The 26,665-nt window shown below is 42.0% G+C and overlaps 3 protein-coding genes across 5 annotated transcripts in view; 1 reads left to right on the top strand and 2 right to left on the bottom strand.

Moving 5' to 3' along the window:
• Positions 1–1,357: 1,357 nt before the first annotated feature.
• wdr24 (WD repeat domain 24) lies at positions 1,358–11,056 on the bottom strand. Its single transcript, XM_026178807.2, has 10 exons — positions 10,936–11,056; positions 8,749–9,233; positions 8,131–8,308; positions 7,315–7,987; positions 5,893–6,005; positions 5,680–5,804; positions 5,223–5,327; positions 4,767–5,104; positions 4,405–4,589; positions 1,358–1,982 (listed from the first exon to the last, which is right to left on the bottom strand). The coding sequence occupies exons 2-10, from the start codon at positions 9,227–9,229 to the stop codon at positions 1,814–1,816; spliced, it is 2,367 nt and encodes a 788-aa protein (XP_026034592.1). The 5' UTR covers positions 9,230–9,233; positions 10,936–11,056; the 3' UTR covers positions 1,358–1,813.
• Positions 10,938–13,755, top strand: LOC113028494 (uncharacterized). Of its 2 annotated transcripts, none has more exons than XM_026178810.2 (6): positions 10,938–11,074; positions 11,222–11,371; positions 11,622–11,715; positions 12,825–12,984; positions 13,172–13,324; positions 13,498–13,755. In XM_026178810.2, exons 2-6 carry the CDS (start codon positions 11,247–11,249, stop codon positions 13,677–13,679), a joined length of 714 nt encoding a protein of 237 aa, XP_026034595.2. In that variant the 5' UTR covers positions 10,938–11,074; positions 11,222–11,246; the 3' UTR covers positions 13,680–13,755. The 2 variants fall into 2 exon arrangements, with proteins under 2 accessions (XP_026034595.2, XP_026034596.2); XM_026178811.2 differs by having other exon boundaries at positions 11,005–11,113.
• Positions 13,756–18,298: 4,543 nt separating this feature from the next.
• The window catches only part of rhbdl1 (rhomboid, veinlet-like 1 (Drosophila)), a 49,283-nt gene continuing 40,916 nt past the window's right edge, over positions 18,299–26,665 (bottom strand). For both annotated transcript variants that reach the window (XM_026178804.2, XM_026178805.2), the window contains exons 6-8: positions 23,551–23,651; positions 20,672–20,732; positions 18,299–18,708 (exon numbers count right to left, since the gene is read on the bottom strand). In XM_026178804.2, the coding sequence (XP_026034589.1) occupies positions 18,437–18,708; positions 20,672–20,732; positions 23,551–23,651 (434 nt within the window). In that variant the 3' untranslated portion in view covers positions 18,299–18,436. The remainder of the gene's footprint in view (positions 18,709–20,671; positions 20,733–23,550; positions 23,652–26,665) is intronic.

Here is a 26,665-nt window from a genome sequence, read left to right as displayed (position 1 = left end):
GTACAGATATTTTAGGATGTAATCATAAACCAAACTTGAAGGACTTTGTCCACAGCAGTTTTAATTATGTGATAAATTATTTGGCAAAAAAAAAGTAAATTTGGAGTAAAGGTGCCCAAATTTAATTTTTATTTCATTCTAACACTCTTATTGGGATTTGCGGTGCTCGTTGGGAGTTTGTGTTCTGGGATGTATGCAAAGGTCTTCAGAGTCTTCCTCTTAAACCCTGAATCACTCTCGTCACTTCTGTATTTGATGTATGACTCACACACTCCAGGCTTTCTTACACTATAAAGTGCCTTGAGATGATTTATAAGTATAAGATTTGGTGCTAAAATGACATTTATGTGGTGGTTAAAACGAGTCTATTTGTGTGGTCAATATTTAATCTGTCAACACTACAGGGCGCTTCTGCACAGGCTGCGCCTCGGGGTCAGGGAATACCCGTCTGATTATCAAATGTCTCATCTGAAAATCCACTACTGTGCCTGAGGCCTTGGCGCTAGTTCAGGAATAGTGACACTTACTGCTTAGCTGCAATTCTGGCACATTGTGGATGTTGGCCGATTTTTAGCCTGCAGGTTTTTCAATAAGCACAGCCTTCACACATCACTGCTCTCCTCTCACAGCAGGACAGCTCCTGTTACTTCAGATGGAAAAATGTGACATAAGCAAACTTTAAACACCTGGCTAAAGTCCCAGTCTTAATTTTTTTTTTTTTTTTGGCAGAACTGCCAGTCGAGTATCTACGTCACTATTAAAATGTGCATCTTAGCTGAGGTAAAACTATACTTTAAGTGTAGAAAAAGATGACGTTCAGGTATGTCTATGTCTGATCTGAAATTATGTAGTATTCCCTGTTTAAACACTAATGTGTGAGGCTCCCTACATCACTAGTTTGTTTATTAAATGTACAGTAGACAAGATCAGTGAGCGGAGGACTATCATCTATAACACCTGAAGTCACAGGGGTGTCCAAAATGATGTACAGTTACTTAGGACTGGGCTGATAAAAATCTCTGAGATGTACATGAGCAAACAGCTGCCTTCGGGCTAAACCTTTAAAACTGACCCAAGAAAAAGCAGTTTTGTTGAGGTTCATCAGTGCAGAAGCAGTCTCTCTGCTGGCTCCAACTCTGATCCGTTTTCAATCTCACCAAATGTGAGGCACAAACGACATCATGCACTCCAGCGCACTGTGTGTTTAGCTGCTGGACTAGCGACTAGACATGCTGGCAGGCAGCCAGTTGGGATTTCTGGCCCCATGGGAGTAATGTGTGGTCAGGTTACCTCGAATGTGAGCTTATTCAGGCCGACTCGTTGAGATTGGATGTTCTATATAATGAGCACTTCAGAATCAACGTGTCAATTTAGTATTTATTGCTTTAACATACTGCTAGAACAGAGAGGTTTCCTCTCCAGTATAAATTAATGCACCAATATCTACAGTACTTCAAAATAAACATTATGTACAAAGAGGAAGAAGAGCAAACAATTCTTCCTGTGCAGTATTTGGGGTTAAAAACTGTAAAAAGCAGCATCCATGTATGTAAACTTCTGCTCATACAAACAGAATCAAACGTCATTTGCGAACACGTGATTGTATTTGTTCTTGCGTAGCCGTCCAGGAGACACATGTAAACCTCTGATTCTTTCTGGTCTAAGCTCACTTCAAAGCCGTCCTCCTTTTTCCTGGTGAGCAAACACTCCAGGTCCACGTAGAAGGATAAAGACATCTTGTCTGGCTGTTTGTGTGTGTGTTTTCCCGCACTCCCACAGAGGACCAGCTGTGTTAACAGTAGTTGTGAGCAGCTCAGGTGTACTCGCACAGGTGACCGCAGCCGGCAGGGCAGTGAGCGCTGCTTTTGAGCCAGTTCATCATGTGCTCCAGATGTCCACCGTGGCTGCAGCCCTGACACCACACGAACAGTCCCTTCACCACATGGTGACACACGGCGCATACACTGGCACACTGGTGGCACCTGAAGGAGAGACACACGGCAGCTGTCAGAGCTCATTCCTGTCAGTCCGTGAGAAACCAACACTCACGCAGCACATACAAGCTGCAACTCTGGAACCCACCCAGTATACTCACTGGTCCATACTGCCCTATCACTTATAGGTGTTTGGGTTTTTTAGTGGTCTTTATTAAATCAGAATGATGATGATAATAACAGACTTAGGCCAAGCAGGTATTCTTCCTAACCAAAGGAGAAAAAAGAAGCAGTTTTGTTGCTTTAAGACAAGTTTGTAAAACCTTTATTTATACAGATAATATCACTGAAACTCAATGTCTCATTTAAAAGAAAGCCCTGTTCCAGACAAGCATAAGAAAATTACAATTTAAAATAATGAAAATGGTGTTCTTGTTTTTAATATAAATAATAACTTCCAAATTCAGAGGAGCTTGTAGACAAAGGCTTGATATTTACTCCCATTTCCACCTTAACCATTTGATCCCCCAAATATCATACAGACTGCCTGGACTTATTTTGTAATCTGTAAAATTACAAAATAATTCATCTTTCATGAACCATTCAAATTTTCTCACAATTTGCTCTGCACACAGGGCAAAATCTAGGTGGATTTTTCTGTCTGTGTTCAGACAGTGATACATGGTGAATGTTTTATGTTACCACGATGCACCGAATACCCTGTAAATATCGTCTTTCTAAAACCATTTTCATTTTAATAAACGGTAAGGGAATTATGGTCACTTTAAGACTTCTCCAGGTTGGACACCCCCCGAACACTTATCTGGAAGCGTCCAGGAAGCATCCTTATTAGGTGCTCGAACTTTAAGTCACTCCTTTCAGTGTGGAGGAGTATCAGCTCAACATCCCCTTCTGACCCCACCTTTAAGGATCAAGCTCAGCCACCCTTTGGAGAAAACTGATTTACATCGCTTCTGTCCCCAATGTCATTCTTTCAGTCACCACGCTGAGCTTGTAGCCACAGGTTAAAGTAGCAACAGAGATCTAAAGCTTCACTCTTCACCACAACTGATGCAGCAGATGCGGCACTACACTTGGAAGTCGCTGCACCACTCTCCCCTCACTCATGAACAAGACACTGAGGTATTTAAACCGAGGCCTTAGACTTTGAAGCGCTAATTCTTATTCACACTAGGGCTGCCACGATTAGTCGACTAGTCACGATTACGTCGACTATCAAAATCGTCGACGACTAATTTAATAGTCGACGCGTCGTTTGAAGCTTTGTAAGATCCCAAAAGACGCAGGAATAAGTAGTAGGATTTAAGAGTGTAATAACGGACTGAAACAGAAGATGGCAGCACTGCATGTACAAGGATGCCAGCTGCCGTTAAACCCCGAAGAAGAAGAAGCTGTGTCCCAGAATTCATAGCGCAGCCCAGCTCAGTTTCCAACAATGGCGGCAGCTAGTTAGTTTTAATATTACTCTTATTATTCTTTCTGGGTCACAAAATAAACGTTTAACATATTTTCAGCCGAGAATGTAGCTGTGTAAACCTCAAATATCTGCTCAGTTTATCAAGACACCACATATTTTCAAAAGCGCTCCGACGTTTTCAGAGACGTCTGTTACCCACTAGCTCGATAGCTAGCCGGGGGCTAGGCTCACTAGCGCCGTGAGAACACCGGACTCCTGGCAAATCGTTTTCAAACCCACCGCTGTCTTTCGCTACTCAGGTTAAACATATATAAGTCACTTAGATAACTTAACAATGTTATTGTTTGGCTTTTTTTAGTATTTTATTTGTTCCTGAGTAAATCGGTTTGGCTGAGATTAAAGTTATAGTTTTTACACAGCTGAATAAACGTCAAGCAGACAGCTGATTATCAGAAGTGTGAGATGCTCCAGAATTTACTCCGGTGTCCTGTTATATTTTAGATAGCAAGGAGTTTATTAAACTTCACCGAAACAATCTGCAAATTTCATTAAAATTGAATAAACTATCATCTTGTCTTTATTTTTAGTTAGCACCTTAAAAGCTTAAAGCTGTAAGCTAATGATAGTTATATAAGAGCAGATGCTGCTGGTGCAATAAGCTGTACTTTTACATCCAATGGATGATGATCTGATTAGTCGACTAATCGCAAAAATAATCGGTGACTAGTCGACTATCCAAATAATCGTTTGTGGCAGCCCTAATTCACACAGTTTCACATTTTTCTGCAAAGAGAGCTGGAGGTCATCGTCTGATAAAACCAGAAGAACCACATCATCTGCAAAAAGCAGAGATGGAGGCACCAAAGTGGACAGCAACTAAAAATTCTATTGATGAACTGAATCGGTAACCAGCCAGAGTCCAGTGCTCACTGGGAACAGGTCCAATTAATCCTGACCATACGAACCCAAAACACCATCCCAGAACTATTTCAGCACATACACCTTAATGAAACGGTGCCACAGTGTTCATACCTGTCACAAATCCAGCCCTTGTTGCTCATTGGTCGCTTGCAGTTGCTGCAGTTGATGTGAAGTGTAGTTGATGTCTGGTTCAGGCAAGTGATGGCGCTGCACGTGCTCAGTTTGATGACCTCATTGGACACGTTCCACAACTCGAATCGCTGCAGCAGGTCTATGTAGGACATGTACCAGTGCTCCTGAAACGGAAAAATAAAAGTAACTGCTCAGACTGAAATCCGTGCTGTCACTGTATCGCTAACCTTGGATGTTTTTTAAGCTACAAATACAATTTAAAGTCATATAAAAGGCCTAAATTTCACTTGTTTCTAACATTTAACAAAAGAGAGTTGTTGTTTTTTGTTTCACTAACTGACCTGGGTGAGGTCATCGATCTCTTTGCGAATCCGATCCCCCAGAACAATAAGCACCGACACGGCCATCTGCACATCGCCCTGCTCAGCGTAGTAACTCAGCATCTCCCGCACAATGGGGCAGAAGAAGCTGGCGGGCAGATGTGGACTGAAGAGCGGCTGGGAGATGGAGATGAGAGAGAAAGATTCGATGGGTGTCAAACAGGTGACTTCGGCCTCGTTGCCGCTGACGTGCGGGGAGTCGGCCTTGTCCTGCTGAAGGTGCTCCGGAGCGGATAGGTTATCCACGATCTCGTGGCGCAGCTGGAAGGCCTCCTGGGGCAGCGTGTACTCCTGCTCCTCTGTTGAAACGATAGAGGCGCAGATAAGAGACAAAAGGACGCCGAGCAGGAAGACTGTTATAAATAGCAGGCGCTGACATCGGCAACCCCTTACTGAGCAGGCGACGCTGTGACTGACCTGTTTGGTTGTCGTGCTCCATGGAATAGAGGTCATCGTCATCCAACTCGGCATCGCCGAACATATACTCAGGATGGCCCTCGCTGCCTTCCGTCTCCTCGTTTTCTGGAAGAAAATGGATTTGAATGTGATGAGTGTTGGTGTTTATAAGAACTACTAAGAAACCACTTGCCTACATCCTTTGGGTTTGGACCGTACTTCAGACGTGACAAGAATGCTTTGACAGATCATATAATGATGGTCAAAGTCAAACAATACAGAATAATCCTCACTAATAACCTTATTTTTTATAATTCTGTAAATACTGCACCATCATCGCTACAGTGATTTCTTTTGCGTGCCATCGCCACAGACGGCTGTTCAGTGACAAGTCCGGTTGACACAGACACATGCGAACATAACTTTGGTGCCAATTAAACCCACACAGATCTGCCTCTCAAGCGTTCTTAAAGCTCACCTTCATTATTGCTGATGTATGAGTTCCCAGGCTCCAGGTGGATGTTGTCCTGCCTGCTCTCACCTTTACTGCGCTCCAGTCTGCTCTCCGCACCCATCCCTGAACCCAGCTCCTTCAAACTGAAACTAAAAAAAACAAAAAAGCAACAGACACAAACTTTACCTTTCAGTCTATAATCGTACGCATGAATGGAGCACAAAAAACTCTGTTTACCTGTTCATTAAAGGCAAGGTGCCGAGTTTACCGAGGTTGTGGTTGGGACCGGGTGTAGCGAGGTTTGCAGGGTCAGAGAACATTATTCTCAGCATTGTCCATGTAGTGGAAACCTTTGGTTTAAATACAAAAAAAAAGTGATTATTCACGGCAAATATACTACAAATGAGAGTTACTGCAGTAGTATTTCCTAAAGGGGAACACAGCAACAATTTCAGCGTTATGTTACAGATCCAACAGGTTCATTTGTGTTACTTACAGTGTGCTAATATGGCCTAACTTTAAATAATGCAGACAATATGTTCATAAAAGAATGAATGAAACACGACTCAATTACTCTAAGCCAGGAATCGCAAACTCATTTACAAGGCCAGTGAAACTCGCCTTTCCATCAGCATGAAGTTTAACTACATAGTTAAACTCTAAGATAGCTGAATATAAGAAAAGAGGAGAAATTTGTACAATATTTTTACATGACAAAAAAATGTGTAAAATTACAGAAAAAGAAAAAAATTAGTTTCTTTTAAGAGAGAAAATATCCAGTTTTTTTGTTTTACTTTTTTTTTTTTTTTTTTTTTTAACTGCAGAAATTTTGCAGTAGATCATTAAAAAAAAGAAAAAAATCATCTATTACTTAATTACTTTGGTAAAGCTGAGCTGAAAAGCGTATTAAAAGACAAGTCCAAAATTTATGCCTTCCTCCTTATTTTCCAAAGCTGTCCAGTGTACCGGATTGGAATCTTTGGCGGGTTGATTCTGGCCTCTGAGCCTTATGTTTGACACTCCTGCTCTAACCCCCTTTCTTAAATTATAATCTACTCTGTATTTAATGATGCAGTGAGTGACTGGAACAGTCAGTCTGATCTGAGCTCAAAGGATTAATCTTTAAAAGTCTCAGTGATTAACAACCTTTGGTTCCAGTTTTTTAGATGTAAAAATACAAACGTTTTCTGAATATTCTATGATATTATGAATATTTTTAACAGGAGACTGCTAATCCAATTGTTCAAAATTTAGCATAATCCGCTCTCTTCCAGAGTCATAGTGGGACTGGAGTGAGAGGTGGGGTTACCAGTCCATTGCAGGGTTAACACATGCACACCTATGGCCAACTGGGAACCTTGATGTAACCTCACCTGCATGTTTTCAGTCTGAAAGGGGAGAATATGCAAACTCCACACAGCCAGCTACTCTATCGCCCAATTTACTATGATCTAAAATATTATTTAAAAGGACCAAAGTCTTTTTCACAATGTCGTCCAATACAAGCCGAAGAAAAAAAATCTGTTTTTTCAACACTGATGTTGTTACTGAACAGAAAACATTCAATAGCTTAATATATAAATCTCTTGCATTACACGTCTCATATCACTAACAAACAGCCGTACATAACAGATTTGTTCCTGTGCCGATCGGTCTGACCTGAGGTCTTTTAAGCTCCTGGGCCACCTTGGCGTTGTGATCACATAACTCAGCAAACGGCTTCCCGCTCAGGAGGTAGAGTTGTGCCGTCTTGACAAACCAGTCCATGCGGTGACTGTCCAAGTCCGTCTCAAAGACGCTGAGAGCACTGGACACATGTGCAAACTGTTCTGTCGGGTCGGGTTTCTTGAAGAAAAACATGGGGTAGCGGCGGTCGCCTCCGGGGTACGGCTTTCTGTTGGCATCACTGGTGATTAGACTCTCCTTGGCTGCAAAAGCCAAGTCACCCAGCAGTCCAAAGCACAGGCCCTCTGGGTTAGCCTTGTCCACAGGACGTGTGGCATCCTTGAACATATGCTGGTAGAGCGTACTGTCTTTAGAGCCAGAGAGCAGAAAATGAGGGTCATGCTGGTGTCGCCACACAATTCCAGTAGTCACATCCTTGTGTTCCTCAAAGGTAGCAAAGGGAATAAAAGGTCTGCGGATGTCCCACACATAGATGTTATGGTCCACCATCATGGAACAGGTGGCCAAATGAAACTTTCTCTCAGGTCGCCATTTAACTCGTGCCACTGAAGCAATCGTCTGGACGCAGTAGATCTCCTTGGCTCTGTTAGTGGTCATGTCCCAAACCTTCACCATCTTGTCCCTGCCCCCCGTTGCCAGCCAACCCCTAAAATGAAATGAGGTGAACGGCGACAACTGTGTTAATTCAGGCTTCAAAAAATGGGTCTACTGCTCTACAAGGTTACAAGAAACATGTTAGCAAGGAAAAGCTGAAAATTTTTATTTTGTGTCTCATATTTCTTTTCTTACCTGTCATCAGGATGCCAGTCACAGCAAAACACCGGACCGGTGTGAGCAGTGAACATTCTTTCATAGCGGTCCGGTCGTCTAATGTCCCACAGCTGCACGTTGCCATTTTCAAAGGATGCGGCAAATGTGAAATAATCCTTCATGCTGAACTGGACGTCCCTTACACTCTCTGACTGACCTAGAAGAAACAGGGGAAGTTAAGGGATGACATCATTACTTCTGATAAGTGAGAAAGACTTCATTACATTAGGTGAACCATAAAAGTGTTATTAGTTCAGTGTCATTAGTCTAAAACTGGAGTTAACTCCTTCTTCATTAAATCACTCTTTTCCTGTAAAGAAAAAAAAAAAGTATTTCTTTAATTACATGATTTTATTTTCACCGTTTAGTGAGAAATTCTACATTTTGTATCTCTCTACCACAACTACAGCAATCCAACCCTTTACAGCTCTGAACCACAGACATCAAAGGTGTCAGTATAGAGGGAGTTCTGTAGTGTACGCATTGTAAAGTTCTCACTTCACATATTCTTAACATATTAAGAAGAAACAGCGCTACTGTTTCATGCAAAGACTTACGTTACATTACACATGAAAGAGTTGTTGCAAACTAAATTACCTGAGAAAGTGCTCACAGACTCCTTCTTGCGCAAGTCGAAGCACTTCATGAAGCCGTCCTGTGAACCACTTAGCAGCATGTAAACCTCTGTTGGGTGGAAGCACACTTTGTTGACGGTGCGCTTGTGCTCAGTAAATAGCTGGTCCTGCTTGTTGCGAGAGGGTTTCCCCAGATTCCACGTCACCACCGCCCCGTTGGTGGCCGCCGTGGCCAGCAGGTTCTCCTCCATCTGATGCCACATGACATCGGCGCAGCTGAAGTTCAGCGACGGTTTGCGGCCGACGCGGAGATTCAGTTTTTCCACGAACTGCTCCTCCTCGAGTGCGTAGATCTTAAAAATGTTCCGTCCTGCTACAACCACCTGCGTGGCATCACGGCACACGCTGATCGCGTTAGCCGGTGCGTCCAAGTGGCAGAACATGGTTCTGCCACTGATCGCATTGCTGCCAAGAGCTGTGGTGACCCTTGACATTTTTTCCATGTTTCTGTTGCAAAAAATAATAACAATAATAGTAAAGACAATATACTTTGTCCCCGCTATCAGGTCAAACCCAGTTAATGTGACATGAGGCATTAGGTATAGAGCTACAAATACAAACTTACAATAAGGCTGTTAGACTCCACCAGCAGGTGGCACTCAAGCAAAATAATAAGTTAGAGCCATTCAGCACTTTCTAGACTGGGTGGCAGCATGTCACAAATCAATAATAACCTGTGTCATATGTATGTCATCTGTTAGTTAAACATGTGTAACAGCTTATTAATGCAAATATCTAATCAGCCAATGGCAGCAACTCAGTGAACTGAGGCATGTTGTTTTCTTGGAGATGACCAGCTGCAGTTCAAACGGAGCATGAGAATAGGACAGAAAGTGGATTTAAATGACTTTAAATGTGGCATTGTTGGTGGTGCCAGACAGGCTGGTCTGAGCATTTCTGAAACTGCTGACCAGCTGGGATTTTCTAGGGTTTAAAGAGAATGGTCTGAAAAAGAAAAACTACCAAGTGAGTGACTCTCTGGGTGAAAATTACTTGTTGATGTCAGAGGATAATAATCAGAGTGGTCTGAGCTCATAGGAAGGAAACAGTATATGAAATAACAGCCCAACACAACTAGACCATGCGGAAGAGCATCTCTGAATGTACAACACATCGAACCTTGAAGCAGCAGAAGACCACTAACTGTGAGTACCACTGCTGTCATAAAAGAACAGGAAACTGAGGATACAATTCAAATTCAACCAGGTTCACAAACTCAGTCTCAATTTCTGCTTTTACATTTAGATGGTAGGGTCAGAATTTGGCATGGATACACCCTGCCTTGTATCAAAGCTTTAGCCTGGTGATGGAGGTCTAATCGGCGTGGGGGTTTTTTTTGGCACACTTTGTCTCCACAGTCACCAAATCTCAGTGTACTAGAGCACCTGTTCAATCCGCAGTGACTCTGTGATGCTATCATGTCAATATGGACCAACATCTCTGAGAAATGTTTTCAGCACCTTCTGACTCTATGCCACTTTTAATTAAAGCACCTCTGAAGTAGAAACGGGTTCCAACCCGATAATAACAAGGTGCACCTAATAAAGTGGCCGGTGAATGTTTATAGAATGCAATGACATTCTGAAATGTTGCAGTGTAGTTACACTACCCGACACGTTATTGCTTTAAGTGCATGCAGTTTCTAAATACTCTTACGTATCCTGCTTTTAGTACAAGCTCACCCTGTGAGTTTGTTTGATCTACTCATCCTCTTACGACTTGTAGCCGCTTGGTGCTCACGTGATTTACTTCACCAAGTAACATAAACACACACTAGCTGGCAATGTGGCTAGTGTTTATGCATACTAACACTTTAACCGTTCACCTTCTTAATGCCACGTGTTGTTGGTGTTTATAGTTACTTCTAAACTTGTCTTTACACATCTATTTGTGACTAGTAATTGGCTTATAGTTTACGCGTCTCCTGCTAAGTTGGCCACAAGCTGCAGAACTCTCTGTACTTTGACCATAAACATGACTGGAATGACATGCTAGTGCTAGCTGGCTAGCACCAGTCGCCGAGCAGGTCTGTAAAGACAAAGCGCAAACGCTACAAGTATTTAAACAGTCTGACAGATAATTTAAAAAGCTATCAGATTAAGAAAATTCACGCGCATAAAGTAAAATACAACAACTTCTAAGAACAAACCTTGTGCTGTGAAGCTCGCCTTCTTGCAGCACCGGAAGTAGTATTTTGTTATCATCTCGCGGGATTTCCGTCTGAAATAACAGAAGCGACCATCACGCGGCAAAAACTTACTACTGAGCAGACGTTAGAAACGATCTGGGTGGGTTTGTTTTTGTGTCATGTGTACTTCAAAATAAAGGTGATATTTTCTGAATCACCGCAATACATTAGGGCGAAAGCAACACTTGTTAAGCTCAATGTTATTTATTTATTTGGCTGTGTGAAATAAATGCTTCTGTGTTTGCAGGTGATGGTGTGAGCTTTCTGCTGTCATGAGCGCTCTGTTTGCGTGTGAGGAGCCAGGCCCATGGAGGAAAGTGTATGAGAAATACTGGGATGTAGTGGAGGCCAAGGCCAAAGTCAAGAAACCTGGGAAGCTGCTGGACCTTGAGCGGTGGTAATCCCCTATTCCACCTTTTTATCCATGTCAGTTGCGATTTAAAGGTCTCCAGAAAGTTGCGAGCGGACCTGAAGTTGGGGTTGTATAGTGGATACCTTCTGACCTGGTTTTACCACCATTTCCTCTTGATGACTGTTAATTTAAAATTGAATGTGCTTTTTTAATTGAATTGAACTTGGATGAGTTGGCTTTGCTTTGACTGTAGGATGAAAGGTACACAGATCCTAATCAGTGTCTGTGTGATCAGGTACCAACAGGAGCTGCCCTCACTGATTTCAAGTCGGCCTGACAAACACGTCTCTCTATCAGAGCTAAAGAAACTGATGGAGTGGAAGCTCACTGTGAGTTATTATTTCTGGACTCCAAATCAAAAATGAAAACTTGACATTCAGGTGTGATTAGAGGTTTACGTCCCTTTATTGTGGGCTTGAATGTCATGGTGATTTGGGGCTTTTAATGATTTCTTTGGACTGTTCTTTTTTCCAGGGTGGAATGATTGCACATAGTACATCATCGTTTATTGACTTAAAAAAAAAAAAGAACATTGTGTACAAGTTTGAAATTATTTTGGATTTTCACTTGCCCACACAGGGTCAGGGTTATACACACACCCCCACTAATATTTGGTTAAATGTCAACCTCAACAAGATGCTTCTGGCATAATTCTGGCTGAATATGTAATCACTCTTCGTGGCAGAATTGGTAGAGTTCATTTAAATTAGTTGGCTTCCTGGCACAGTCCCTGCTTTTTAATTCAGTTTTATTTATAGAGCGCCAAATCACAACAACATTCGCCTTAATGCACTTTATATTGTAAACTAAAGACTCTACAATAATACAAAGAAAACAGAGAGAGCACCAACCATCATATGATGGTTGGGGCTCTCTCTCTCATCTCCCACTGTTGCATTTTGGCAACAGTGGGAAACAAAAAATTCCTTTTAACAGGAAGAAATCTCTAGCATAAGATAACCTCACCTTTACATACCTCTTGTGCTCTTGTCATTGTCATCAAATAGCTCAATCTTTGCCTTGACTGACCGTAAAACTTTTCTTTAAAAGGCATTTGGCTGGTCCATGTGGGTGGCTACAAATTTCAGTTGAGTTTGAAAGTGCTGACTTTGAGGCAGATCTTGTTTTTTAAAATCATTAAAGATGTATGCTGTACAATCATTATATCCTGGGAAAACAACAGTTCAAAGTAATCATTAAAAATCCAAAATCACCATGACATTTATGCCCATAGTGAGTGTGTGTAAAAGTCTGAGTACTTCTGTATGTTTCCTTAGCACTTGCTTCCTTAACAAGTGCATCTGTTTCACACATTTCACCACATGCACCAGTAATTACTCCTTCAAACACGTAGTATAGCTTTGAAATAGCATGAAGAGTGTTAAAGCACTCTCTTCATCAGATGTGTCCTTGAGTGGCCCTGTGGGCTTGTCTGCAGAGAGGGAAGTTCAGGCCGAGGCTGCAGCAGCTGGTGGCTTCCAACAGCGAGGACGAAGTGGAGAAATGTTCCAGAAAGGCCTTCACCCTTCTGCCTGACGTGCAGGCCGCCATCGCAGAGCTCAGCTCCCTGAAAGGAGTCGGTCCAGCCACTGCTTCAGGTCGGCACACTATCTTTTCTGGGATATGAAGACAAACGTATGAAAATTTCTCTGTGATCCTCTCCAAGTTTACAGAACAGTGCTTGGATTGAGTAGGCTGTAACTCTCTGTACTCTGTGTAGAAAAGTATATGCACTCGATGGGTGCGTTCAGCGTAGCTTGAGGCTGACTGTCCATCTTGTTCCAGCTGTGTTAGCAGCGGGAGCTCCAGAACAGGCTGCGTTCATGTCTGATGAAGCCATGGAGAGCGTACCGGGACTGAAGCCCATCCAGTACACCGCCAAGCACTACACAGTGTACCTGGAAAAGATGACTGAGAGGACCGAAAAACTAAACAGAGGTAATGACACCAAGCTGGTTACGTCGTCATCTGCAGTATAGACACTACTCATTAAAATACCACATTGGCCTGTGTTTAATGTGCCGTTTTAATGCCTTTATTATATATTTGAATGGTCGTGTTATGTAAAAGTGCTTTACCAAAAAGCTTTTGTATTGCCTCTCGCCCCTCAGTGGATCTGCTGCAGGACTGGACGCCCCACAGGCTGGAGCTGTGTTTGTGGGCGATGAGCATTGCCACACAGCTGCAGCTCCAACTTCTAAAGGACATCGATGTGAGGGGGAGCGCAGCGGGGAAGAAGTGCTCCGACAGTGAAGCTGACCAGAGACCAACAAAGAAACTCAAATCTGCATAAAACCGAACATTTTACATGAATGCCGATTTAAAATTTGTAGTTTTCCAAAATGATAATAAAACCTTTTTGTGGTAAAGTGTTGCGGATCGACTAATCCATCACGTGTCTCGGTTAAATAACGTCAAAAGCAGTAGGATGTTGCCACAGTATTGTTCTTTATTTATATTGTTTCTAAATTAAAGCAAAGTACAATGAACAGTACAAAATAAAACAAAATATATTCATATATATACACAATAGAAAATGGTTCCGTTCAGAACATTTAAAAAGTACAATAGATTGTGAAATCATTAATGAGGACTTTGATATAAATTATCCATAGGTAAATTTAGCTGTCCTTCAATTTCCTCTTGACAGAGAGGAAAAAAAATAGCTTCTTCTTGCTTGTTCTTTTTGTAAACGCTGTGTTGGTACAACCTCTTGTCTGGGTCTGAGAGGCTGAACCTCGTAAGCTTGGCACCATTTTATAGATACGAGTAAGCAGCTCATGAGAAACTACCAGAGCAGCACAGGTACGACTTTTGTCATCCTAAACTGTGGGAGGGGTTCAACTCTTGCTTTATGAAATGACATGTTTGCATGATATCGTGTGGCTCAGCATTTGCGATCATACTAAAGCTAGAAAATGAGGTTTCAGCAGTGTTCCCTCCTCTCCACCTTTTGTTCCATCTGTACTCTAAGACAGACTTCACTAATGACTGTGTGGTTTGCAAGTGCATCTTAAATTTTAGCAGCTAGGTGGGCGCTGACTATCATTTTCTTTTGTATCAATATTGAGATTAATGTGAGAAATCCGAACTAAATATCTTCTGGGGCCCTTTAAGAACCTTTACTAAGTCTCCTAAGGGTTTAAATATAAATGTCCACTCACTCTTGTTTGTAGATCAGCTACAGTGCTATATCTAAGCAGAACTAAACACACAGAAAAGGCGACCTGGCCGGCCTGTTGTGGCACACAGCAGTTCAGAGGAGCTACTGGACACACGGATATTTGCACTGTGGTTTCCGTCTCTTATGGATTCTCTGCATCGTCGTGTAGATGGCTGTCGGCGAAGCAGCCTTTCTGCCTGGTGCTTTGCTTTGAGCTCATATATGTAACAAGGCATTGGGCGTACAGCACGATGGATTGGCATAAGAAGGTTAAAGGAAAAAAGCTTCAGAAGAATGATTATGTCAAATGAGACTATGGCACACAGCAACGTGTCAGTTAAGTACATTATAAGAAGTGCAAAAACAAGAAACAAAACACATGTGACAAAAACCAAGAAGTCAGAAACAGCCAGTGTCGAGTATGAAGCTATAAAGTTGCATTTTGAATGAGGCGAGTAGAAACTTTTAGCCTGATCTCATAACGCAGTCATCGTGACCATTTTGAGACAATTCGGGGGAGGACGTGGATCATCTGTAGTGATGGATTATTGGCTGCTCGCGCCATCCCTCACAGAGACTTCCTGTCGACTGTCAAAAACAACTACGTCACCTAACGACAGCAATTAAATTAACATCATGCCGCCTTGTCAGATCCACTTATTAAAGGAAGACATCCTGTTTAGGGTCTGGCTTTGGGCTCTCGTCATCGTAGCAACCATGTATCAGCCCTACTCTGCACAGGGAGGGGGGTCAGGATGGGGGAAGCTTCAGGTGTCTCTCACAAACTGTCACATGCTGTCAGAGCTAGAGTGTCCTCTCCTTTAAGATGAGCTGGAGGATGTAAAGCAGGGGCATCTAAGGAGGCGAATCCAGGTGTGTTGTTGCTGCGGTTGGCTCAGGCTCAGGGGCCAGGAGAGTTGGCTTACAGGAAACTGGTAAATTAATCCTAAAAACTTCTCTCCTACTTGGTTTTTTCTTTTCCTGCCAATGCTATCGAACGCTTTGCTCTTAAAATAAATAAATTCAAACACTAGCCGTTTCACTTTGTACAGCCTTTCACTTTGTTCCTGCATCTAGTTCTGGGAGTGGTTATATTCACAGTTGACGTGTTCTACAAAAACATAGCCATTGACTAGCCCTTTTTACAACCCTTTCGGGTTCCTATGAATCTTAAGTTAAAGAGGCACATTAACCTCCTCTCAGGCATCCGCTTTATCTTCATTATAGGCTAACAGGGTATGTATGCATTATTCATCAACACATCTTTGCTATCTCAAGCAGTAATATTTCCTAGTCAACACAAGAGTTTCCATCAGGGATACATCGCTATCAACTACTGGCTGACCTTGTCTTGTTTAAATGTATCTGAAAATGGCTTATTATGGCTATTTAACACCCATTCCCTCATTTAACATGGAGTCCTCTGTCACTACTGACAGTTTCATGTGGAAGCAAACGCTGAGGACGGCAAGACTGGCAAATGCTAAAAAAAATTTTTTCCTCCCTCAGGCAGCCAGTGGACATCCAAATGAATTATTGATTGAAAGACTGAAAAATGGAACGTAGCATTGAGTAAATATAATTGCCATCCTCGCCTCCACTTTCCAAAAAGCCAGAATCACTCAGAAGATAAAATATATGACAGGAGCCCTGTCCATAATTTGTTATTTGCAGAAGAGGAACTACGGAGAAGCGTCCGCACGCCGCAGGGGGAAGAGAGTCTGGGAGATGTGGGCACTTGCAGAATTAAGCTGCATTGGCTGCAAACGAATTGGCGAACAAGTCATAAATAAAAAGGAAAAAGAAAATGAGTCTAGCTACATGAAAATATCTCAAACAGTCCAAGGTATCACAGGAGTGTCTTCTTTTCATTTCACCTGCTGAATATTCACAAAGAGGATATCATTTTTCATCACTCTCCCTCTCTCACACACACACACACACACACACACACACACACACACACACACACACACACACACACACACACACACACACGAAGTCTAAACAGAAGCTACCAGTCAGCGCATTTCAAACCAACAAATGTGTTTTTTTTCTCTCGTTTTTTTTCTTCCTCTACTTCTGCCGTCTCCTTTTAGTTCTTTCTATGGCTTATTTTGTAAAGCACTGAAGATTTATAAAACCAGGTGAGCTCGACTTGTTGGTGGTCGCCTAACAAACCCGGGGGATTCTGCCTCTCTGTGTTTCAGAGGATCAAAGCCATACAGGAGTCATCAGAAGGACAACAATCATAGCATTAGTTTTGTTTGCACCATTTTTCTCTTTTCCCCTTTAAAGAGGGGGGAAAATACAAATAAATATACTCTTGGTTATGAACATACAATATACACATCCACGATCAAATGAAAAACGGGGACAACTTATAACACTTTTTTTTCTTTATAGGTACATTCCTTTACAAATGTATACAGTCCCTAAGAATGAGAAACTGAGGTATCGACCGGGCCTGACATAGAGACCCCAATGCCCTCTGGGAAACAAAGGTCAGAGGTCAGGTGATGACACATTCGTGCCCTCCCCAGTTCAGTTTGTCAGCGAGAACAGGCCAGTGTGTGTGTTTGTGTTGTTTTTCTCCTCAGTTTGCCCACAATGACCTGCAGAATCAGGCCGCGGCTACTCTCAAAGACAAAGAGGAGAAGATTGTGTGTTTGTGTGTGTGTGTGTCTTTGTCTCGCTGAGCGCCACAGAGCATGACATGGCATATTTTACATGGTGCGTTTAGCAAGTTGGTGGCTGAAGTCCGAGTTCGCTCGCCGAAGTGATGACCATCCAGGAAACTTCAGCTCTCGTTTTCTCATCTTTTTCTTTCCCTTCCTGTCACGCGGTCACTTTAATCTCCCACCTTCACGTGTTGATGTCATTGTGTGTTTTTGTATCCACAGTGTAGGTATATTAGCAAGGAAATAATACAGAAATAGTGACGTCCGTCTTTGTTTTTAGGATTCCGTGAAGCGAAAAATGACAGAAATTTTTCTAACCTTGAAAATGACAGACGTTAGGTAAGAAATCATGAATCTAAAACCTCCTCCTTCCTTTTTTCTTTCTTCCTGTAACAAATTTCTTTCATCACTTTTAACTGGTTTCTTTTTGTCCTACATGGCAGCTCAGTTCGAGGGAAAAGCTCTGCTAGTTGTAACATTTCTCAGCTGAAAATGAAACGAAAACATTATCTTGACGCTTAGATTTAACTGCTTTTGTGGGCTTTTATTGCTGCCTTTAAAAAACAAAAGAAAAAACAAAACAAGCATTTCCTGAAATTTCTCCTAAAATCCTCTCTGGCGGGTCTGATTTGTGGCACAGATTGAGGCGTTTCTAAGCGAAAAACACCGACACCTTATTAGCTTAAAGCGTCACTGCTGCGGCTGATCCCGATCTCTCACCTCTCATCCTTTTTTAATTCATCCAGGCACATGTCATGAGCTCAGATTCTTCTAATTTGGTTTTTACATGAATGAGAGATGCACTCAAAGAAATAAGTGACGAAAACTGCTTTTCAAAAAAAAAGCTTCTGATAGTAAAAGAGCACAATGGTTAAATGCTCATTGAAAGGTTAGTGCTGGTAATGTGGATGAGCTTTTTTTGTATATATATTTATATATATATATATATAAAAATGATATTAGGCTCCTCAAAATGGATCTGAGGACCTTTCACCTGTACGTCTTGCTACTGTAATCCCTCTTTAATAAAAGAGACATATTTCTTTGATTTGCAAAGTATTTGTAAAAAGGATTCTTGGTCGATTTTTAGTTTAGATGATTTCATTTGGGTCGAACTTGAGAGGAAATGTAAAGTTAACTATGGTCGAAGGGGAACCTCTGAAGTCACCGTGTATATGACCGCAGGGGGGAGGGTGGGGCCCATCATCAGGGGGGAGGTGGTATCTGTACCCCCAGGAGCTCATACGCAAAGATGTTCCAAAAGATGGCGAAGAGAAGGAAGGTGATGAAGGAGAAGACGATGACCCACCAGGAGCACTGTTTCTGCAGACTCTCCTCGTAGCTGCGCAGGATCAGCAGGCCCATGCTGATGCCGACCACAGCCCCCGACAGGTGTGCCATAAAGCTGGGCTGCGGTCCGGAGGAGGGCAACGGCGGCGAGAAACGGAGCCAGACTGCACGACCCACCTCTGAACTCACTGCAGAGGGAAGAGGGGAGAAGACATATTTGTCACATCGGTGTCTGCTCATTACTGCAGCTGTGAGGAAATCATCTCCACATCAAAGTCCACATTTTGGGAAACATACTTGTGAAGGAGAGCGAGTTAGATGGGAAGACTGATACCAGTCTCTGATTGATCTGTTGATAAATATGCAAGGTGCAGGCAGCAGCTGATGAGCTTATCTAAGCAAAAAGACTGGAAACATGAGGGAAACAGCTGGCCTGGCTCTTTTCAAAGGTCACAAACTCCAGCTATCAGCAACACTGAATAACACATTATATCTAATTTATTCAATTCATAAAAGATGTTTAAAAAACAACAACAATTCAAAGTCAAAAAAGGAAGTCATTTAATGAGCATTTCTTAGGTGGGACCAGTAACATCCTGAGTTTGACATGATAGCATTTATATGACCGGGCATTCTACTAGTCTGCTAGGACTGGGTTGTACTTTCAGATCTGCTACAACACTTCATGGCATAGATTCAACAAGAGGTTGCAAACATTCCTCAGAAATTTTGGTCCACATTGATGTGACAGCATCACGGAGTCACTGCACATTTGCCAGCTGCACATCCATGATACCAGCCTCCTGCTGAAGTTGGCTGTGGCGTTAAAACAATACTCAGCAGGTACTAAGGGGGTCAAAGTCTACCATCCAAATGGTGCAGTAGAAATCAAGACTTGTCACACCACAATGTTTTTTTCAAATCATACAATTTTTTAGCTGACAGAAGCTCCACCTGCACTCCTTAGACGTTGGAGGCTGTTATTTGAGTTACTGTTATCTTACTATCAGTTTGAAGTTGTCCAACTAATGTGGCATCAACAAAGCATTGTGACCCAGAGCAGTGAGAGAAATGTCTAGTTTCTCTTTTTCAGACCTTTCTTGTAAATACTAGAGATGGCTGTGTGGGGAAAATCCCTGCAGATCAGCAGTTTCTGAAATACTCAGACCAGCCCGTCTGGCACCAACAACCACAGTCAAAGTCGCTTAAATCACCTTTTTATCCTCATTCTGATGCTCACTTTGAACTGTGGCAGGTAGTGTTCACAAAGTGGTTGGTAAATATATGAAACTCTGAAAATTATTCATTATGTTTGAGTGTTTTAATGCCAAATCTTTCAGGGATCTGTAACTTTAAGTCTATTCAGATTTCCACACACAGATTCTGAAAGAAGAACTTTTTATTGTCCTTAAGCACAAGACGCCACGTGCATCACTCACTTTGCATCATATAAAGATCAGACGCTAGGTCTGAGCTGGGCTAATGTGACTGCTTAAAGATGATCTGTGTGGGGGATTGTGCTAAAGTGTTTTATCAAAGTCTGCTTCTGCAGACAAAGGTCTCGGGAGGATTTAAATGGAACTTTATTCGAAAAAATTGCTTTCAAAATATTATTCGCCTGTGGTCGTTGGGGCTATTCCAAAGTCTCTTTAGCTGAACAAACACTCAGCACTGATCCTATAAACACAGAGCAAATTATAATTTGGTTTTCACAGCTGCACACACAAATAACTTGTCGCGTTTTATTTTGAAATATCCGTCCCCTGTTTGGAAAACACTGAGGAGAAATATGAAATTCCAGCAGAGACTCGCCGCTCTCTCGGTTCGGGGGCGGCAGGCTTTGGACAGATGGAGGGAACATATTGCTCACTAATGAAAGTCAGAGTGTATCGGCCCTCGTGTGGAGAAAAGGGACAAGTAGTATGACTCAAATGCTACGAAAACAAAGCAGCATGTTCAACCAGGGAGCCTCTCGCTCTGAGCCACTATGGATGATAGCTTAAGCGGCACATATGTTGATCGGCCTTACGTGTTTTTAACCCCACTCAGAACATGTATGAGCTATACTGAAGTGTCAGCATGTCTGCTTACGTTAAACATATGCTGAAAAAGAGCAGAAATAGAAACGAGAGTAAAATCTAGAAAACTTACTGCAAACTAGCGCCAGGATCATGCGGAGCAGCTTGTATGGACAGCGCATCCCGGCCCAGTTCTGCAACACAGAAGTGTCCTGTCAGCACAAACAACCACGGAATATCTGACCATGTTATAACAGCCCGTCAGGGAACACCTCGCTTTCTCTCCTCAGGCCATATTTAGCCTATGAAGAAAGACAATCCACATCCACGACAGAGAGAAGCGGCGGCGCTTACACGAGACAGAGGCGTGATTATGCACCTGGCTGCTCTCCACTTACTGGTTCCAATCCAGTTGCACTCTATTAATTAGGACGAAGATAATTTAAGGGAATGGCAGAATGGACCAATAAGTAGCCTTTGTAAATCCCTGCGGGGGGAAAGAACAATGGCATCCTGTCTTAGAATAACACATTTACTTTCCAGGATGAATAATTGCACCAGTCCCATCCTTCCTCAGGTCCCCAGCTGTTGGGAATATGACCCAGCGCTTCTCTTTTTCTCTCACGGCACAAAAAGAAATGGAGAATACCATGTAAAATTCAGGAGGGGTGTATAAATAAAACCTGCTGTGACCGTAGGTTTAAAACAAGCCAAGAGCAGGAATGCAGGTAAAGTTAAAGCAGGTCTTTTTTAAAAATATAAATGATTAATGTCGAGGAGGGGAGAGGTCAGCACAGCAGAGCGGGAGAGGAGGTCTGAGCTGGGAGTGATGTGATGTTGCTTCTGTCTGATGGGACACATTTCGCTTTGATGCTTCCACTCTTGTAGGAGGTGAAGAGCAATCTGTAGCCGGAGCACGGCCACTGCATTTTGTCTGTTACAGGTCGTGTTATAATACTCAGGGGGCTGAAATGGAGAGAGACAAAACTTAAGAGTTGCTCACTAACTATAAGAAGAAAGTTTAATGTGGCTCCAAGACGGATTGTAAAGATTTTATCCAGAGCTATACGTCTTCTAGGCAGTGAGGTACAGAGCCTGAAACCTTACTGAACCTGAAAATGTCTTGGTTTCTTGAAATTTAAGAAGTCAAGATCGGAAAAGGTTTCAGAATTTCTTAACCCCTCCCCACCAAACTAGACAAAAACTCATCAGTGCAGAACTAAGAGGCGCCTTAAAGGATTTCCCAACAACAAACCGGCATGAAGCGTAACAGACCAAACAAACTGTAAGCTGCTGTGAGCACACAGTTACAGTTACAGAGGCTTTGCTTTGGGCCCGTCAGCACGTTTTAATTTCCATTTCTGCTGGCGTCCTCGCTGCCCACAGTCAACAGCGATTAGTTAAAGCCAGTCGTCAGATGTAACACCGCCTTGAGTTTAGAGGAGCATGAAGAAGCCGCCTTGTGCCAAATACACATAATTGAATGCTGGGGAAAAGAAAGAAGGCTCTCAAAGCAGCATTGTGGGAATTCACTTCCTGTTTCTTCAGCGGACACAAATAAAAACAGTAAAATACTTGCTCACTTGAGAGTTAATAATACAGATGACAAAAAAGAAAAAAGGAAGGGTCTAGTGTCTGAAGTACACCAGCCTTATACAACCTAAAGAATTAACCTTATTTTGTTAATAAGATGATAACAGATAACGAATATTGTGTGCTCGTGTGTACACGTGGATCACGTGCAGCAGAAAAACTACTGGGTACACTTTACAACCAGTAGTTTTTCCTGATTAATGTCGTAATTTCCTTGTAAATACACGGGATTTCATCTTTTTTTTTATTTAAAATGTAGATATGTTTACCTACAAATACTTAAAGGTGGGTACACTAGCAGGTAACAGGTCAGGTTTTACAGGAAACAACAAAGTAATTATACTGTAAGTAAATTTAACTAGTGTCTAATTAATTTTACATAGTCCATGAGTAATTTTAAGTATTGGATAATTTAGTGTAAAAACAAAGGATATTTCCTCATCTTAAGTTGTAACACTGTACATTTCGAGGCACAGGACATAATATAGAGTGGCTTAACTTTGCCTAACTTTCAAGGAATTTTACAGTATAGTTACTTACAATATCATTTATTTCTCTCTTCTTTCCAGTCTAAATGTGTGTAAAGAATTTAGCAAACCACAACTTAAAATAAATAAAACTACATTTACCTACAAATACTTAGACACTACTTCAAATTACCTTTATACTTATTATTACTACTTATTTCCTTGTTTTCACTAAAACACAACTTGTTACTCACTTATTCTAGTGTACCTCTAACTTCTGGGTATTTTACAAGAAAGAAGAGAAATAATACTGTAAATAATTTTAAAAGCTGCACAAGTTTGTGATTTTAAGCATTTCTTAATGTTTCCACTTACAGGTATTTTACAGGAATGCAAACACAAATTATACTGTAAATAATTTGAAGCACATTGTGTCTCCTTTCCTGTAAAATATCTGGAAGTTAGGCAAGGTTGAGCCACTATATTAGAGAGCCCACTCCCTGAAAAGTACAACGTAAGTTTGGGAAATATTGTTTGTCTTTCCAGTAAATTACCAGGAAATGATGCAGTACTGCAAATCACTTACAGAACAATTTGTGTCTCCATTCCTTAATTACGCACTACTTAAAATTCCTTACACGCGACTTAACTTTACAGTATAATTATTCCTTTGTTTCCTGTAAAAAACAGACTTGTTACCTCCTTATTCTAGTGTACCTACCTTTAAGTAAGTCAAGATAAATATGATTAGAATGTAATTTCAAGTAAAATACATTGAAATTCCATTTAATTAGAGAAGAATCATACCCTTGTTCACGGGCTAGTAAAGTAAAAACAAACTAACAAAACAGTGAAGTCCACGCTGTTGGTCTGTTCTGACATTTTGTCCCTACCAAAAAACGTTTTCAGACATAACAATGGAAGCGACGATGATGATGATGATTGCAGTTACCATGACGACATTGGCCAGATGCGCTGAGCACAGAGCGTAGACCCCCCCGGAGCCCCCCACCACTGGAGCACGCATGTCGGTGATGGACACTGTCAGCGAGCCTGCACAGACAGAAAGAGAGAAGTATATTAGGAGTGTAGGTGTGAGAGAGCGCACACGATGCAGACAGAGAGTGCGTTTTGTGTGTTTTAGTGAAAGAGAAACAGACAGCATTTTAGAGCAGAGGGGAAAAAAAAAACCAAAGGCAGCGTCAGTTTGCTCATCACGCAGCAGCACAAGTCACCTTCCTCACAGCATTTTTCCAACAGTCTCAGTGTTAAAATCACAACGCTCACAGGGGCTGTGCTACATCAGCCGACCTTCACGTGCCCGTTTATATTAAATCCATGGCCCACTCCTAAATATGTACACACACACACTCAGGCAGGTTTGCGTGGAGTCTGCTAAAACTGATTACATAAAAACGTAGAGGGCTGAAAAGTAATGTTTCCTAATTGGACTTTCCTTCGGAGGCTGATGTCTGATCAAAGCAGGGCCTGAAGAACATAGCGAAACCTTGCCGAGGAGGATAATGTCCAATTTGTGTGCTCTAAATGCTTTGTGTTAAATTCATGAGCGACGTCTAATCTGGGACGTGCAGATATGGAAAGAAGCCAAATGGGTCTAAAATGATAGTTTAAACATAAAAAAGAGTGGCAGTGACAGAGGGAAGAGCATAATGGCCCAACACCGAGTGACTGCACTCTTACGTAACGGTCACAGAATACGTTTTGACTTGTAACAGCAGGTGTAAATGATAAAATTAACAATGGCTGAGTGCCATTTGCTGGCTCACGGTCACGCTGCTGTGGCTTAGTGGGACAAAAACTATGACACGTCTAAACGCCTGCTATGAAGAGGCTCATTTACCAACAAGCCGGGATCCAGCAGCAGCTATTTGATGCCTTGTGATTTACTCCTTTGGAGTGGCGTGCTTAAAGCCACTGTGTGCACAGGTGTCTTCAATTACTGTGAACCTCGGGTCAGGTTTGGCAGAGCAGCGTTTAAAAAGATGTGATGTCGTCTGAGTGTATGGCCTTATAACAATTACGGTGATGTAACCTGTCCCATCCTTACAGGTGCATTTCAAGGAGCTGTCACTCATGCCCACCCCGGATCCATGTTTAGAAGAGGTCTGATCAGGCAACAGTGGGTGAGCTAGAGCTGTGTGGAAGCTTTAACCTTCACCCTGCCTCATGATCTGTTCAAGCGAGAGCATTTTTCTACAGTAATTAAATGGAAAAAAAGCGGCACTTACATAAAACACGACATGTTAAATTAAATTACATAATTCTCTTGGCCTCTCACTTGCCCTATGAAATAAGGATTTGCACCTACTGAGGCTTTATTTTGGTGCGCAACATGCAACAGTTAAAAAAAATGTAAAGAAATTTATAACGAGACCAAAGGGTCACTGAAATTACAAACATTTACATCAAGTGCGTGTCAGTCAATCAAGCAATTCTGAGATCAATCAACGTTTCTGTACATGAAAGATGAAGATATAGTCTGTAGTGAATTAGCAGACATATTCTGCACTAATAGAGGTTGTTCTGGCTCGCACCACAACTAGGGAACCTTGCAGCTGCTATTATTGTTACTTTTCAAGTATATGAGAAACTTTGAGTGTTTATGACGTACAATCACAGGCTAACTTATTAGAAACACCTGTTTAACTGCGCATTAACACACAGATATATACAATCAACCAATCACGTAGTAGCAGCTTGTTTAGGCATGTATTAAGGCATGTAGAAATGATACTGAACATGGCGCAGGATGGTCTGAGTATTTTGGAAACTCCTGATCTACTGGAACTTTCCCAGACAACCGTCTCCATAGTTTTCAGAGAATGGGTTGAAAAAGAGAAAATATCCATCGAGCAGCTGTACTCTGTGTTGTTATGCAGCCGAGCATCTTTGAAACTTGAAGCAGATGAGCTACAGCAGCAGGAGACCACAAAGGCTTGCTATTCCTGTCAGCTACGAACAGGAAACTGTGGCTGCCATTCAGATGCTAGAAGACTGGAAACATCATTGCTTGGTCTGATGATTCTGGACTTTTGCTGAAAGATCTTGTTTTCTGGGGTCAGAATTTGGAGCAAACAACATGGTCTGAAACACCCTGCCTTGCTTTGCATTGTAATGGTGTTTGGGAAGTAATTTCTTACCAATCTGAAGCAATTGTGTGATGCTTTAATGTCAATATGGAACAAAATCTGAGCAATGTTTCCAGCACCTTGTTGAATCTGTGCAAAGAAGAATTATGGCAGTTTTGAAGGCAAAAAGGGGGTCCAACATCATGCTAGCGAGTTGTACCTAACAAAAGGTCCAGTTAGTGTAAGTTAACAGTTATTCTATTAAATGTAGCACTGGCAGCTGGCATTTAAAAAACAAAGAAACAAACAATAATCTGTAAATACTGGCAAGGCATTAGTCATGTAAACACAGCTCCTAAAATTAGCCTTACAACAAGCAAAACCCAGAGAATCAAGTGACAGGAAATACGCTGAAATAAATCCCACGGTTTGTGTTTAGTCCTGTTCCTTTGTCATCTGTCTCTTTCCTCCTCTCTTCTGTCATCTCTTTCCCCTCACCAGCCGGTGTTGGAAAATGGCTGCCCCTCACTGAGCCTGGCTCTAACAAAGGTCTGAAAACGGGATTCTTCCTACCCAAACATCGCCAAGTGTTTGATCAAAGGGGACCATCTTTTCATTGCTTTTCATCTGCTTCTAATATTGTAGGAGCTTCCCCTTAGAACATAAAATGCCTTGCTGACTGTTGCTCTGACAAGTGAGACACATTTCTCGACACCAGAAAAAGTTGAGCTCATTCTGCATCGCTATCCGAGCTCAAATGCTTGTGGGCTGCGTCGCATGTTCACACTGTCCCTAAGGATGCCGATTGAGAGCCGTGCCTTCAAACAATGTGACAGCGAACTTGACAGCGCAACATTTTGCTATACGAGTTGAATGTCGAGGCGAATAAATGTTTGTTCACAAAAAAAGTAAGAACAAAGGCAGCCAAAACACAACACAAAATCACATTTACAGTGTTACGGTGTTTAAAAGGTATAA

This window comes from Astatotilapia calliptera, chromosome 8 (assembly GCF_964374335.1).
Source record: "Astatotilapia calliptera chromosome 8, fAstCal68.1, whole genome shotgun sequence".
Taxonomy (NCBI): domain Eukaryota; kingdom Metazoa; phylum Chordata; class Actinopteri; order Cichliformes; family Cichlidae; genus Astatotilapia; species Astatotilapia calliptera.
The sequence above is the reverse complement of the archived record's forward strand: the minus strand, read 5'-3'. Positions and strand labels throughout refer to the sequence as shown.

Excerpts from the sequence above, each read along its gene's own strand:
- wdr24 (XM_026178807.2), bottom strand. The coding sequence starts at position 9,229 with ATGGAAAAAATGTCAAGGGTCACCACAGCTCTTGGCAGCAATGCGATC. Across the intron at positions 8,309-8,748 it reads GTCTGTGAGCACTTTCTCAG|GTCAGTCAGAGAGTGTAAGG; the intron begins GTAATTTAGTTT and ends TGTTTCTTCTAG. Across the intron at positions 5,805-5,892 it reads ACCTTGCCTTTAATGAACAG|TTTCAGTTTGAAGGAGCTGG; the intron begins GTAAACAGAGTT and ends TGTTTTTTTTAG.
- LOC113028494 (XM_026178810.2), top strand. The coding sequence starts at position 11,247 with ATGAGCGCTCTGTTTGCGTGTGAGGAGCCAGGCCCATGGAGGAAAGTG. Across the intron at positions 11,372-11,621 it reads CTGCTGGACCTTGAGCGGTG|GTACCAACAGGAGCTGCCCT; the intron begins GTAATCCCCTAT and ends CTGTGTGATCAG. Across the intron at positions 12,985-13,171 it reads CGGTCCAGCCACTGCTTCAG|CTGTGTTAGCAGCGGGAGCT; the intron begins GTCGGCACACTA and ends ATCTTGTTCCAG.